The sequence below is a fragment of the Canis lupus genome, chromosome 1, assembly GCF_011100685.1.
Source record: "Canis lupus familiaris isolate Mischka breed German Shepherd chromosome 1, alternate assembly UU_Cfam_GSD_1.0, whole genome shotgun sequence".
In the NCBI taxonomy this organism is placed as follows: Eukaryota; Metazoa; Chordata; class Mammalia; order Carnivora; family Canidae; genus Canis; species Canis lupus.
This window is the reverse complement of record NC_049222.1, coordinates 95,669,407-95,684,934: the sequence shown is the minus strand read 5'-3', so window position 1 is coordinate 95,684,934 and position 15,528 is coordinate 95,669,407. Positions and strand designations below refer to the sequence as shown.

The 15,528-nt window shown below is 40.9% G+C and overlaps 1 protein-coding gene and 1 long non-coding RNA gene across 9 annotated transcripts in view; one reads left to right on the top strand and one right to left on the bottom strand.

Moving 5' to 3' along the window:
* Nucleotides 1-15,528, top strand: part of LOC484191 (serine/threonine-protein kinase MRCK alpha-like) — a 66,420-nt gene that overhangs the window by 2,165 nt on the left and 48,727 nt on the right. For 5 of the 8 annotated variants that reach the window (XM_038527288.1, XM_038527286.1, XM_038527284.1 and 2 more), the window contains exons 2-4: nucleotides 1,038-1,167; nucleotides 2,545-2,609; nucleotides 5,613-5,689. In XM_038527288.1, coding sequence (XP_038383216.1) covers nucleotides 1,038-1,167; nucleotides 2,545-2,609; nucleotides 5,613-5,689 — 272 coding nt within the window. Of the gene's footprint in view, nucleotides 1-1,035; nucleotides 1,168-2,544; nucleotides 2,610-5,612; nucleotides 5,690-15,528 lie in introns of those variants that run through there. The other 3 variants (XM_038527290.1, XM_038527289.1, XM_038527287.1) reach the window with 1 other exon arrangement.
* LOC111097017 overlaps nucleotides 1-15,528 on the bottom strand; it is a 65,022-nt gene that overhangs the window by 16,176 nt on the left and 33,318 nt on the right. The window lies entirely within an intron of this gene.

Genomic DNA, 15,528 nt, shown 5'->3' with positions numbered 1-15,528 from the left:
TTGCTGTGGAGTGATGGGACCATCCAGTGATGGGGCTATCCCTCTGAGAGCAGAGGCCTAATGCTGTGACATTACTAAGTGGTGTGCACCGTACACACTGCTCAGCAGTAGACTGTTTCACAGATGGGCGTACTGTAGAATTTCAATGCCTACGCTAATATTTAAGTTAAACTCTAAGAATAAAATGTTTGGAATAGGACCCTTTCTTAATTAGGTCAGCAAAAGTCTTTGCCTTGAAAGAAGGGATGGTTTCTCCAACCACATGCACAATCTAAGTCCCGGAAGTAGTCTGCTCTTGCTCGGCATGTTGGCGAGGCCACAGCACTTCCTAGGAGCTTTATCAAAATCCAGGGCTCTACATTAGTATTGGTACCATCTCTAAGTTTTTACTTTTTTTCTCTGCTAGTAAAAAAATTCTTTATGACTCCTTCAATAGTCTTATGTTACAATTTACTGTTATATAGCCTGTTTTCTACCCTTATTTACAATGATTTTCTTTTTCCATGTTGGCATTTCATATCTTTTACTTTCTACATTCTAGCCTCAGGGATTAAAAGGATCCTCAGGGTTTGACCTTAGAAAAAAACCAAAGCAGTGGAATCTTTAAAAATTTCCCAGTCAGTTATAGGAGCAAGGGGGGGTGTCACTCATAGTCCAGCAAGGCTCACAGGGTGGACAAAACAGAAGTTGGAAGCCATGATGATGAAATTGCTGAACTATGTCAATATATATAGGTCTCAACCTACAAAAAGCCTTTCCCTAAGAAATCTGCTCTGCTCTTTGCTGATGGCAGGTGGGGATGGGGCGGGGGGTGGAAGGACAGTTATCATGGTGATAACTATAAAAACGAGACCGTTCATACGAATCTTTAATACTGTGCCCAAAGTTCATAAAAAGTAATGTATTTTTAACAAGAAATTTTCCTGTTTACTATTCAAAAAAAGTAATAGTCTTGAGCACCTCGAGAATTTTTCTGGATGTGATTTAGAACACGGAAAATCGACGACAAATGTAAGCCTACTTAACTGATTTTGTAGGAAACACCAGGGTGATGGAGCAATTTGATACACTGGATGTGTCGGCCGTGCTTAATCTGGAGTCAGCTCTGGTCAGAGATGGAGCTTCCAGACAGGTGCTCCCGGCGGCTGTCCCACTCATTCGCGACTGGTAAGCCCGACTATGCCACTCGCAGAACCATGTAGAGTCTGGTTGCAAAGTACTCATGGCGAAGTGACACGTTCAGTTTCTTCTGGTAACATAAAGTTCAGTTTTCAAAAAAAAATCATCTATGAAATGGAAAGTTATGAAACATTTGAAAGCAGTTAGGCACTTGCAACATAGGTTCTTTCAACAGGCTTTCGTTGATTCCGGCATCTTCACAAAATGCTATTAACTGCTACTCAAAACTGATTCATTTTGTGAATGAGGTTTCTGTTGCTTTTTCCTCCATTTTTGTAAAAATGCCTGATTCACAAGCACCCGAATCCTCTTGTAAGCAATACCTTGTATATGTAGAAAGATCCTTTTTAAAATGAAAATAGAATGAGGGAAACTAAACATTGCTGCCTATTTCCAACAGATCTTTAATTTCTAAAGGGTCCACTTCTGTTGGTTTCTGCATGTTTTTTTATTATAATGTATAATTTATCTTGTATATAGAATATATGTATGTTTTAAAAGGTGCCTCTCCTCATTCTGTTTGTTGGTTAGTGGAGAATTTTGTTCCCTTCCTATCACAAAGATAGAGCAAATTAAACTCCAGCAATATGATAATCAAACAAACTGATAAAAATCATAGCTAATCAGTGTAGGTGAGATGGTGTAATAGTGCAGAGTAACAGGAGGGAAAAAAACCCCAAAATTCAAGCCAGTGTAAAAATGTAAATATGACATCTGTTTCTGACATAAACATGCTCCAAAAGAATCACTGAGTGAGGTGGGAATGAATACATGCCTCTGAGGGCCCCCTTTGTGCCTAAAGCCTTATGCACTTGACTGCACTCATCAACTTCTGGATCACTTCAGTGCAGGGAGCTGAATTACTGAAAGCCAAAAGCTTCATATGTTACAACTTATTCAGTTATAAGAAGGCTAGTATCTTTTACTTAAAGGTGAAAAGGAAAAGGCATTTCTCAGTATGGGAATGAGAACTATCAATAATACCTGTTATTGATATTTATTTCAGAATAAACAGAGTATTTCAACTTATGCCCAGGGCATCTCAATTCATATCATTGCTCAAAAGCGTCATGTGAATCAGATGGAAAATTGTATATATATATATATATATATATATATATATATATATATATACTTAAAAGAATATGTATTCCTTTATTTGCTCCATTATTTTGGTTCCCTATTAAACGACCCTGATGCAATTGTCAAATCTCCTTTATTTGGAATATTTTAAACACAAAATTGGGCTCAACTGAGGATTCTAATTGAATTAGCCCCACACTGCAGTTACATAGGGTCCAATTATATGTCAGTCTCCAGAAGGTAGCGCCTAATGACATCTTCCCTTCTTTCTGCCTCTTTTAGTAAAATGAAAGCCAAAGAGAAGTACCAATCCGACGTGTGGTTAGAAATTGAACACCTGAATAAGGGTGAGGAGCTCAGATCTAAAAGGGTATGGGGCTAACTGTTGCCTAGGTCAGGATCTCTTGCCCTCTGCTCCCATGGGTCCCAGTGGCCATGTGAGAGCCCACTTCCTGCTCAGGTGGGAGAAGAGCTGCCTAAAAATCCCAGGTTAGTGTGTGTGTGTGTGTGTGTGTGTGTGTGTGTGTGTGTCTGTGCGTGCGCGCGCACGTGCATGTGTCTACTTTTGATAAAATGTTGAAAGAGCCATTTTATTCAGTCTAATTTTATATAATTTAGAGATTCTTTTATCATGGTAAAAGCTTTAAGTGGAACTACCTTTTTTCAGTACCATGAAATAGTTCATAAAAACCTTTTTTAAATCAACACAACTTTTTTATTCTGTGGCAGTCACTTCCTGGTGTTGGAATGTTGCCATGTGTTGCAGCATGAGGTAAACTCCACCCCATCTGGAGGTCCGTGAGGGTTCAGGCTTGGTAGGGTTGGGGTAACAAGTGTCTGGGTGTTCCACGCTCTAGGAGACAGTGTGCAGCTGGGGACTCACCAGGGAGACTCACTCAGCCTTGGATCGAGATTTTGATTCTTGGAGTACCTGCTTTAAGCCATTTCCAACAATTTACTAACCTCTTTTGCTTCCCGTTAAGATTTCCTGGACATTTCCCCCTGAATCAGGAAGCTAAAAACATGTCACACTCTAATACATGAATCCCTTAAATTTTCTTTCACTATGACAGTATTATTGATAGGAGAATTTAATAAAAATAAGAGGTGGATGTTACCTTCGAATGAAGGGATATTCTGTGTTCTTAACAGAGGCCATTTCTTACACAAATCAGTAGAGGACCTTCTGTATGCCTGAGCTCTCCTTTCTGCTCATTGCACGGTTCTGTGGCTCACACTGGACTGGATCAGGGTAGGTTTTCACCAGCTGAGGAGTATTCTGGAGGGCAGGGAGCAGGCTAGTAAGGAACTCAAGACAGGCAAACTCTGGAAAGCAGTGGCTGTTCAATAGATATTTGTGGATTGGCCTTTTTAATGGACAGGAGACAAAACAGTTAAAGAGAACTCAAGTGCCCTTGTGAAGATGAGAACCAGGATAGGTTCAAATTCAAGAGAGATGTAAGGAGGCACTGAGTATAGGATAAGAGATGTGGAGCATCCAGGATGTGGTGGCCCCTGCCCAAGCAGGGGTGGATGCTCCAGCAAAGGCAAGGACACAGTCTTGCCTGCCACAGAACAGCCCTGGATGGGGTACTTTGGGCACCAAAACATTGATTGGTGGGAGTCCTGATGGGCTTGACATTTTTTAGAAGGAACCCAAAAGAGAAAGGCCATATATTATTATTATGCTTTATGAAGTTAACATTTTAACCTTGGGTTTTATTATTACCATTATTTTGTCTGACTGCTGTAGAGCAACAAAATCCCTGTTCAGAGTTCTGTGACATTTCTGAACACTCTTCCTTATTGGACTATTAAACAATCGTGCTAAGGATTTACAGCTGAAAAACATATTATTAGCAATGTCAGTTGTTAAAGGTATGTTGTTAGAGAAAGTTTAAATCTGTGCTTTTTCATCTCTGATATTTATTTATTTATTTAAAAAGATTTTATTTATTATTTCATGAGAGACAGAGTGAGAGAGAGTGTGTGAGAGAGAGAGAGAGAGAGGCAGAGACACAGGCAGAGGGAGAAGCAGGCTCCATGCAGGGAGCCCGATGTGGGACTTGATCCCAGGACTCCAGGATCGCGTCCTGGGCCAAAGGCATGCACCAAACCGCTGAGCCACCCAGGGATCCCCTCATATCTGATATTTAAATGGAATTATAATCATACTTCCAGATTTCATTTTGAATACAGTATATTTAAAATTAATACAATTGGTAGATGATAAAGTATGGAATTTCCTTAAAATTCCCTTGAGGATTATACTGGAAAGGAGGGGAACTGAGTCGGAAAAATTAGAGAGGGAGACAAACCATGAGAGACTCCTAACTTTGGGAAACAAATAAAGGGTTGTGGAAGGGGAGGGTGGGTGGGGAGATGGGGTAACTGGGTGACGGGCACTGAGGAGAGCACTTGATAGGATGAGCACTAGGTGTTATACTATATGTTGGTAAATTGAATTTAAATAAAAACAGATGTAAAAAAATTAATTAAAATAAAATAAAATTTCCTTGAGAAGAGGTGCCTGGCTAGCTCAGTCAGTGATTCTTGAGCTCAGGCTTGTAAGTTTGAGCCCCATGTTGGGCATGGAACCTACTTTATTATTTTTATTTTTTTGGAACCTACTTTAAGAACAAAAGAATCCTTGAGGAAAAACCCCCTCATAGTTGGATACTGTATCCTGTCTAAATATCCTGTCTTGATATCTAAATCAAGATATCAATAATACCTTGATACAATGATAGAAATTTTTAAGTACAACTAATATTTGTTCTATACCTGCCTATATTCTTACTACAGATAACCTGGGTTAAGAAGTGCACACTAGGTATGTGGGAGGAGTAATGTGAAATTGATTCCTGGAGAGGGGACAAGCTGGCACAGAAAAAGAAGCCATCATTTGCATGACCATATTTCTGAAATCCCCTTGGGTCTTCCAAAAAATGTGTTAAGTTTTATTTAAATGTAATACTTTTGGGAAAAAGAAAGCAAAGATTAAAAAAAAAATAGAAAGCAAAGATTTGACACACAGCAATTATATGCATGAAAACTTAGATTATTTATTTCTGTACTTTCATCAAAATTTTACCATGAATTTGCTAAAAACATGTTTCATTTGAGATGCAGAATTCTAAGATGTATTAAATGCATTTTATTTATATGAATAAACAAAAATTTTGATTTAAATATGTATACATGATAAATCAGGTCAGCTTTGAAAAATACAGTCTGAGAATAATTTTAAATAGATCAGGACCAAAGAAGGTGTGAACATTAGTTTTATTTTTCTAATAAAGCTTTATTAGAAGCTAAACAAGCTAAAACATGTTTGCCTTGTTTTCCAGGGATAGTGCGAGAAGACCCAAGGTCATCCTCTGTGGCACCTTGTGATACAACTACCAGTGCTGTGGCTCAGTGTGAGGTATGTACGAAGCTCCTGGAGTATGTTTTGCAGCCTCTTCAGAAGTAACTGATGTTCTCAAAATCGTACTTTCTCTAAAACCGTTTGTTTTAACATCCTTCCAAATGAAAGGCTCAGAGGCTTGACACAAGCACATGGGAAAGACACAGGTGTGATGGGAAATTAGGCTGCAAGTTTATGTAAGATGTAAAGTCATTTGTATTGGGATTAAAACAATGAACAAAATATTTTACATTGCAAACCATGACACATGTACAGAAAAGTGCATCAAATACCTGTGTCATCTGTGCTCAGGGGCAGATGGAAGCTTGGCTGACACCTTAGGAATGCTTGCTGCTGGGTCGCAAGCCTTCCTTTTCTGCAGGGTCCACCCTGCTGTTCAGGGTACTGACTTCCTCACCTTTTGTATTTGTTCACACTCCACAAAGGATTCTAATTTAGAATGCTTGTAAGTGGAACCATGTGAGTGTCATGCATGTGGAGCATAGTATGTTCAGGTATATTTTTGTGCAGTGACCCATTATATGAACATGATGGAGTCTGCTTCCCCATTCTGTTGTGGAGAAAACTCTGGATATGTGTCTGGCTCCAGTCAGGAAGACAGGAGCTGTATCGGTTATTTTGTTTTATTTTATTTTAAAGATTTATTTTTTTATTTGAGAGAGTGCATGCATGCATGCACAGGCAGTGGGAGGCACAGAGGGAGAGGGAGAGAGAATCTTAAGCAGACTCCTGGAGGCTCCAGTGTGGAGCCCCATGTGGGGCTCGATCTCATGACCCAGAGATTATGACCTGAGCCAAAATCAAGAGTCAGACCCTTAACCAATAGAGCCACCCAGGTGCCCCATGTATCAATTATTTTAATAGAGGCATTTTATTTTATTAATTTATTTTAATAGCTTTATTTAGGTGCAATTGCTGTATAATTGAGGTACATATTTAATGTATACAATCTGACACACAGTGCTGTAAAACCAGTCAAGGTATACCTGTTACCTCCAGAAGCTTCCCTGTTCCTCTTTTTCATTGTTGTATTAAGAACACTAAACAGGAAAGAAACTCTCCTAACAAGTTTTAGGTGCACAATATGGTATCATTAACCACAGGCACAATGCCATGCAGCAAATCTCTAGAGTGTATTCATCCTGTGTAACTGAAACCTTTCGCCCATTGACTGACATCTCCTCATTCCCCCTCCCCACCAACCCCTGGGGACCACTCTCACTCTCCACTTCTATCAATGGGATTATTTTAGATTCCTCATAGAAATGGAATCATGCAGTATATGTCCCTCTGCAGCTGGCTTATTTTACTTAGCATGTCCTCTGGGTCCATTCATGTCGTAAGGACATTTTACAACAGAGAACTGATGGAACAGGCATCAGAGGACTTAAGTCAAAAAAGCAAACAGTGAGGCAACAATGAGGCAGCAACTGCAAGAAGTAGCTATCACCTCTGGAATTTGCAAGACAAACAGAAGGGGTTGGGGCTCCAGAACCTGGAAGCCTGGAACACAGGGTTGGTTCACTAGGTGCAGAAGGAAGTTGCAGACTGGGCCAGCTATGGCTGGGAGGCAGGGCTCTGCAGGTTATTACACAGCTATCATGTACTGGGTGAGAGAAAACACCTGAAGTCAGAGGTTGTCGATGTTCATTCTTGGGAACTGCCATGGTTCCCCCACTATGGTCCACCAGTCAGCATGGAGCTCTAGTACATTGGGTAGCAAACGACATTTTGGCCTGGGACTGTCTCTCAGTGGACCCAGTGGTCCATGCCTCTAACCTGTGGTTAGTTCCCCAGTCACTGAGTATATGATGAGAATAAACAGACTCAAAAACTGGTATGACCCATGCATGATCTCCATGGCCTGGGGAATGAGGGAAGAAAGAGCCAAACAGAAGCCTCCAGCTGTTCCTTGCAGGAGAGTGTCGTAGGCGGAATTCTAAGTGACCCTTAAGATCCCTGCTACCTGGAGTCCAAATGCTGTAAAATCCCCTCCCCTGAGTCTGAGCAGGATGAGTGAGAATGAGATAGATTATCAACTCCCATGGTTAAGTTACTAATCAGTTGACTCTGAGTGAATGAAAAAGGAGATTACCCTCAGTGGACCAGATCTAATCAATCAAGTGAACTCTTCACAAGAAATTTGTGTCAGAGAGACATCCTTCCATTAACCTTGAAGATGGGGCCCCCATGAGTTTTATAGCTGCAAGGAAAAGAATTCTGCTAACAACAATGAGAGCTACAAAGAGGACCCCAAGCCTCAAAAGATACTCCAACCCTTTCCAACACCTTGATTTCAGCTTTAGGAGACCCTCATCAGAGTAGCCAGCTATGCCATGCCTGGACTTCTGGCACACAGAACCATGAGATAATGGATGGGTTTTGTTCTAGGGTGCCAAGTTTTTGGTAATTTGTGACTCAGCAAGAGGAAGCTAAGACAAATAGTATATCGAAGTAAAGCCTTGTCCAGGGGCAGTTGTAGAGTGCAATGCAAAGAACTGAAAACTGCAGGGCTACTTATCTATCAATCCTCCTCCATCATCTGTTTGTTCTGTGCAGAAGTACATAGATCTTGAAGAATGTGATAGTTTATTGAAACTTAATCACATGGTGACTCCAATTGCAACTCCTGTTTCATACCTGCTTTATAGTTATCTATCTGACAAATGCTTTTTTCCCCTTTTATACCAATCTCTAAGTTTCATTTTGTGCACATATTAACGAATTCTATGGCTGCTTTTTGGATGATAGTAATTATAAAACAACATTGGTTTCCATACATATATCTATTTCAGAGATGTTAAAATGCAAAAAAAAAAAAAGTGTGCATCTTATAGCTCGTAAAATATGGCCAATGACAAACCTTAAAATAACTGCAGGGAAAAGGCAATAAAATGCGGCATGTCTTACTCAGAAAATAATCAAACAGATCTTCTGGAAATGAAAATTTTATGGATATAATTGGCAGGAAAAATGCACAGAGCAGAAGAGAGAATTATTGAATTGTAAGACAAATCAGAACAGGATGGAGAAAGAAAATTCTAGAAAATACAGGAGAGGATAAACAGTGGGAGTGAGGTGAGAAGTTCTAACCAGCATTTGGTCCAAGATGTGAAAGGTGAGTGGAGAGAACAGAACAATAGTTGAAAATATAACAGTGAGACCTTTTCAGATTCAGGAGTAGTTCACAGATCCAAGAAGCTTAGCAAATCACTGTCGTGATGAATGAGAACAGCTTCACACCTAGACACATAGTGAAGCTGCAGATTTATGTCTTAAGTCGTCCAGAGTAAAAAAAAAAAAAAAAGATTACCTAAATATGATAGCAGATGGAATGATATGCGACTTCTTCAGTATCACCAGAAGCTTGAAGAAAGATATTTATGGGCCGTAAGGAAATCACTGTCGACCTAGAAATACATGCACAGCAGGAGTATCTTTCAAGAATGAGGGTGAATTTCTTTCATTTACAGACAAGTGAGAACTAAGAGAAGAGAATCTGTCAACAGCACACTCTTACTGAAGGAAATTCTCAAGAAGGCACTTTAGCAGGAAGAAATGGGTCACGAAGGATAGGTCTAAGATAAGAGAAGAATAGAGAACAAAGCAAGTGGTAAACGCATAAACAAACGTAAATGAACACTCAGCGAATGAAACAGTGGACATAATGTCTGGAAGGCTGAAAAACAAAACAAGATGGACTTAAACTGGAAACAAAAACATCTCATTCAGGAGAGAGGTAAGCGAATCTACAATAGTCTAAGACCTGGGTGTTGCCCAGGAGGACAACAAAGATTTGATTACATTCAGATTTGTGGAGTTAGCTGGGCATGCTTTAATTCCCAGGGAAAGTACAAACAGAATAGACACAGTATGAAGAAGTTCAAAGGCAGAAACAGCAATCACAGAGTCAGCTAATCTAACAAGACAAGAAAGGGGAGAAATTGTGAGCAGATGGGACAAATGGTGAGCACAAACCAAGATGGTGGCAGGAAATCTCAGTAACTACTAACCAAATTGATTACAAGTAACAAAAACACTCCAGAGACAAAAAAAATACTGTCCGAATAGATGAAATAAAATCTAACATATACTGTTTACTATTCATGGGGGATATCTCTAAACTTAAACTATAGAAAGCCTTAATGTTGGTTAGACATTAACTGAAGGGAGGCCGAGATCTCTATATGAATATCAGATAAAACCCAACACACAAAATAGTATTGGCAGTAAAGAAAGTCACTTAATAGAATAATGAAAGGCTACTTTTACCTAGAAGTCATACTAGTTTTAAATATATATGGATCAAACAGTGCACCTTAAATACATATATAGGATGGGAAATGACAGAAGTACAAGGAGAAATAGACAAATCCTCCATGATAGGAAATTACTCAATAATCGACAGGAAATACTTGAATAAAATGATAACAAAATTGACCTAATGGAAAAATACAGAACAGGGCACATAATCAGTGCTGAAATCAGTTTCTTCTTAAAATCATAGAAAAAAAATTTTTTTAAATGAGTAGACAGACCGCAAACTAAGTTTCAACAAACATCAATGGGTTGGACTCAAGGAAAATATGTTCTCTGACCTTGAAAGAGCTAAGTTAGAAGTACATATTTTAAAAATATATGTTCAGTTCCTATATGTAAATTAAGAAATACATTATTAAGTAAGCCATGAATCAAAGGAGAAATTCTAATGGAAATTAGAGAATAGTTTGGACTGACTAATAACAAAAATTTTATACTTCAGTTATTAGTGGAGTGCAGCTAAAGCAGTATTTAAAACATGTACATAACCTTATGTACATAAAATATAAAAGAAGAAAACCTGAATAATTAATCCATTTTTAGAAGTTACAGACAAATACCAATTTAAACTTGAAGAAGGTGGAAGGCAAAAACATATAAACAACTTAGGAGCAAAAATTCATGATATAGAAAAAAGTAACAAAATAGAAAGGAACAGTAAAGCCAATAGTTTCAGCTTCGATAAAAACGATAAAAGTGACAAAAGTATGTGATGGTTCATTGAGAAATAAAAATAGAAATAAAAGGCACATAAGGCCCATATAAAAATTGATAAAAAGAACCTCATATCTGAAGCATATAAAGATAATGTAATACAAAATAACTTTAGACCATTTCAAAATATGAAAAATTTCATATCAATATGTAAGAAAAATTTGGATAAATCATTAGAAAATGTCACTTATTCAAATCAACTCAAAACAATGTGAAAAACTTGAATATTCCTATAATTATTTAAGAAGTTGTTTTTGAAGATTTTATTTATTTATTCATGAGAGAGAGAGAGAGAGAGGCAGAGACACAGGCAGAGGGAGAAGCAGGCTCCCTGTGGGGAGCCCAATGTGGGACTTGATACCAGGACCCTGGGATCACGCCCTGAACCGAAGTCTGATGCTCGACCACTGAGCCATCCAGGTGTCCCTAAAGAAGTTGAATCTGTTGTTAAATATCTTCCTACAATAAAACTCTAGGTCCAGATAGCTTCTATCAAACATTCAAGAAGAAATAGTTCCAATCTTATCAAAATCTTCCAAAGAATAGAAAAGGAAGAAATACTTCCTGTGATGGTTAATTTTGTGGGTCAACTTGACTGGGCCACAGGGTGCCCAGACATTTAGTCAAAACATTATGTCTGTGAGGATGTTTTTGGGTGAGATGAACATTTGAATGGACTGAGTAAAGCAGATTGCCCTCTCCAGTGTGGGTGGGCCTCATCCAAACAGTTGAAGGCCTGAATAGATCACATGGGCTGACCCTCTTGTGAATAAGAGGTATCTCCTTCTGTTTGACCGAAAGCACTGGGCATTGGTCTTTCCTTGGACTTGAAGAGAAGCATTGGCTTTTCTTGAGTCTTTTGGACTAGGACTTACACTTGGATAGCTCTCTCAGACCCCCAGCTTGCTGACTGCAGACCTTGGGAATTTGCAGACTCCATAATCATGTGAGCTAACTCCTTCTAATAAATCTTTATATGTATATAAAGTTAAAATGACACATATAAAAATATAAAGATATATAAGCAAATAAGTAAGTACATATATACATTTATTATGAGGATTTGGCTCCCATGGTTATGGTAAAGACCCAGCAAGAGATAGATAGATCGATCTAGATAGATGTACTTCTCCTCATGGTTCTGTTCCTCTGGAGAGTGCTGACTAAGAAGGATTTTGGCACCCGGAAGTAAAGTCCTGCTCCCACAAATTCCTAAAAATGCAGACGTGGCTTTGGAACGGGTGATAGGAAGGCTGGCAGCGGCTTGAGGCACAGCTAGAAAAAGCCCAGATTGCCAGGGAGGGTCTGTGGGCAGATGACAGGTGTTCTGGGTGATTCTGGTGAGAGCCCAGAGGGAGAAGTGGGGAGCTGGGGGGGAACGCCTCCGTTCTCTCGGAGAATACATAAATGATCATGAGCAGAGCCCTGATGGGACATGGTTGTGAAGGGCTGTTCTAGGCAGTTTTCAGATGGAAACGAGTTGGTGCTTACTGGAAGGTGAAGGATGAGAACCCACCTTAACTGTGTTCTCGTGTTTTGGGGAAGGTCAGACTTGCCCTGAATTATTCAGCAGAGACAACTTCTAGGCCAAGGACTGAAGGTCTGGCTTGGGGCCTTGTTACCGCAAGAGTTCGAGAAATGCGTTGGAAGAGGGAATTGTCCAGGAGTAAGGAGCAAGGACACCGTGTGGAGAGGCAGCGACGCCAAGGGAGGGAGAAGCCCGGGAAGATGGGCACAGATGTTGGAGCTCAGTCTGCGGGGGGTGGGGGGCCCAGCAGCTGGGACGGCAAGGAGGGATGCTCCTGTGGAAGCCAGAGGGAGCCTGACACTTCTCGCACACTTCTAGCCTCTGGAACCTCTATCGCTGCCTGTGGGTTGTGTCCCCTTTCCCTGTAGGCTTGTCTGAGCTCTGCTATACACAACAGACACTGCTTTCCTTCAACAGGGAAGGACCCTGTCATGGCCTCGTGGAAACCAACACGGTGTCTGCTGAGAAACAGGCGACTCCTGAGAGCAGCTTGCTCTCTGCCCAGGATCCAGGGCAACAGGAATTCATTAAGAAGAGCTGAATGGAGGCCGAAGAAATCTAGTTACGGTCACTTGTCATGGAAAGTAGGATGGTGTTGTTGCTACATGTTCACTTCTGTTTTGATGAATAGACAAAAAAGCCTTTTCTTCTTGATCCATTTCTAACCCTGAATTTAATAGACTATGCTTTTGCAAACTGAAATAAAGTATTTTTTTTAATAATAAAAAAAGGAACCAGAAATGAGACATTTAGAAAAGTCTCAAGCCTATCCGTACGGCAAAAAAAAGAGAAAGCCTTTTTTCTGAGAACACCAAGGGTATGGCTGAACCACCATTTGATAAGGACATCGTGGCTGGGACTCGCACGTATAACCAGCCCTGTCAGCACAGGCCAGGAGCAGAGAGGGCGTTAAACCAGCAGAGACAATGCCAGTTTGAAGGGGAGGGGACGAAGAAAGCTGACGGAATGAGGCTGGATTCTACAGGGCTGGACCACAGAGCTAAGAGGCTGTGAGCGTGCACTATTCCTTAGGAAAGGGGAGGATGACCCTGAGGCAATTCAAAGACCATAAGGGCTGGGGGCACCTGGGTGGCTCAGTCGGTGAAGTGTCTGCCTTCAGCTCAGGTCATGATCCCAGGGTCCATTGAGTCCTGCATCAGGTTTCCCACTCAGTGGGGAGTCCGCTTCTGCCTCTGCTCCTCCCCTTTTGCTTGTGCTCTTTTTCTCTCTCTCAAATAAAATCTATAAACAAACAAGCATGCAAACAGAGACCATAAAGGCTGATCCTCTCACCACAAGCTCAGAGGGCAAAACTACATCCTCCTTGGTTTCAGAGAGCAGAGGAGCTACAGAGGATTTGGGAGGACATGTAATCCAACAGGAATATTCTCAAGATTTAGGGCCACCTGGGTGGCTCAGTTGGTGAAGCATCTGCCTTCAGCTCAGGTCATGATCTCAGGGTCCTGGGATGGAGTTCCACATCTGGCTCCCTGCTAGGTGGAGAGTCTGCTTCTCCCTCTCCCCCTTACCACAACTCATTCTCTCTCTCCCTCTCTCTCTCTCTCAAATACATATAATCTTAAAAAAAAAGACTGACAGTAATTAAAACGGGATGGTATTGGCAAATGCATAGACACACAGACCAACAGAACAGAACAATATCCAGAAAAAAGGTATCTGTGGATACTTGACTTATAAAGCTAGGACTGCAGAGCAATGGGGCAAAGACTATGAAAGCACAAGCCTCAGAGTGGAGAAAGATATTTGCACCACAACAACTAGCAAAGGCTCATATCCAGAATATACAAAGAACCCTGTATCAGTAAGAGAAAATCAGTCAGCTTGGCAGGAGAGGGGCAAGAAGCTTAACAGAGAATTCATAAAAGAGGAAATCCAAAGAGACAATAAATATATTAAAAGTTCTAAACCTCTTGAGATAGCACAACACAGTTACTGCAGTGCTTAAAAGAAAAACACAGCAAAGCAAGCACTGGTGAGTACATGGAGCAATGAGGACCAGAGGTACTGTAATTCCATTCCAAGGGATACACTCTAGGAATCTTGCACACCTATGCCAGAAAATACATATAAGGATGTTCTTGACAGCTCAGACAGGAACAAACCCAAATGTCCATCAAACAGGGGAGTGAATAAAGAAATTCTGGTGTACTAATATAATGAACTACTGCATAGCAATACAGATGAATGAGCCACAGCTACCCACAATACCACGGGCGAATCTCATCAACACAAGGTTGAGGAATGGGGTAACTGGGTGACGGGGATTAAGGAGGACGCGTGATGTCATGAGCCCTGGGTGATGGATGCAACTGATGAATCATGGACCTCTACCTCTGAAACTAATGACACATTCTATGTTAATTAATTGAATCTAAATTAAATTAAAAAATTTTAAAAACCCACTATATTGAGTGAAAAAAGCCAGGCACGCAGGAGAATAGACAGGGAACAAAATGAAACTCTAGCTGTGTCCCGTCCAGCCTGTCAGCAGGGATGCTCTGTGCTGCACCTGCCTGGGGCACTCAGTGGACCTGCATCACGGGTAGAGAGCCCCGCAGACATTCCCCACAGCCAGTGTTGTGGCTGGACTGACCCTTGTGGTTCTTATTATGATTGCAGGACTCATTTCAGCAATAACCTCCAGAGAGCTCTGAGGAACGAGATTTATCACGGACAGTCCTGGAGAATACTGGGCATGCCCAAGGCCACTTTTCATTGGCAAATTTAGAGCATAAGCGTGGGAAGGAAGAAGCAGGGTCACCGGAGTAATCAAGTGTCTAGGTTACCCAGGGCTTTCTGCAAGAGAAACCCTAACCCGTACCCTAACCCCGTGGGGACAGCCTCATTCCTTATCTGCTTGGTTTGCTAGTAGCTGTGCGATGCAGCTGGCAGTATGTTTACTCGAGATGGATGTCTTTTGAAATGGATGCCTCCACAATCAAAAGCTGACTGTCAAGCATTTAAATTACCATCAGAAGTTTCTGGCAGGCACTTAACACCATAGTAGTGTTTAGGGATGCATACTTAATGTGGTCAATTTCCAAACAAATGCAAAGAGGCTACTGCTTGACCCAAGATGGTTTCTTTTGGGGAGGAGGAAGGTTGTGAATGGGACCCAGAAGGGGCTTCCCGGTGCCGTCAGGGTCCCAGTTTTGGATGTAGGTGGTACTTTGCTGGTGGTGGGCATCACAATAATTAACATTATATGACTTGTGCCCTTTCCCCTGTATTTGCTACATCTCACGCTGCAAAA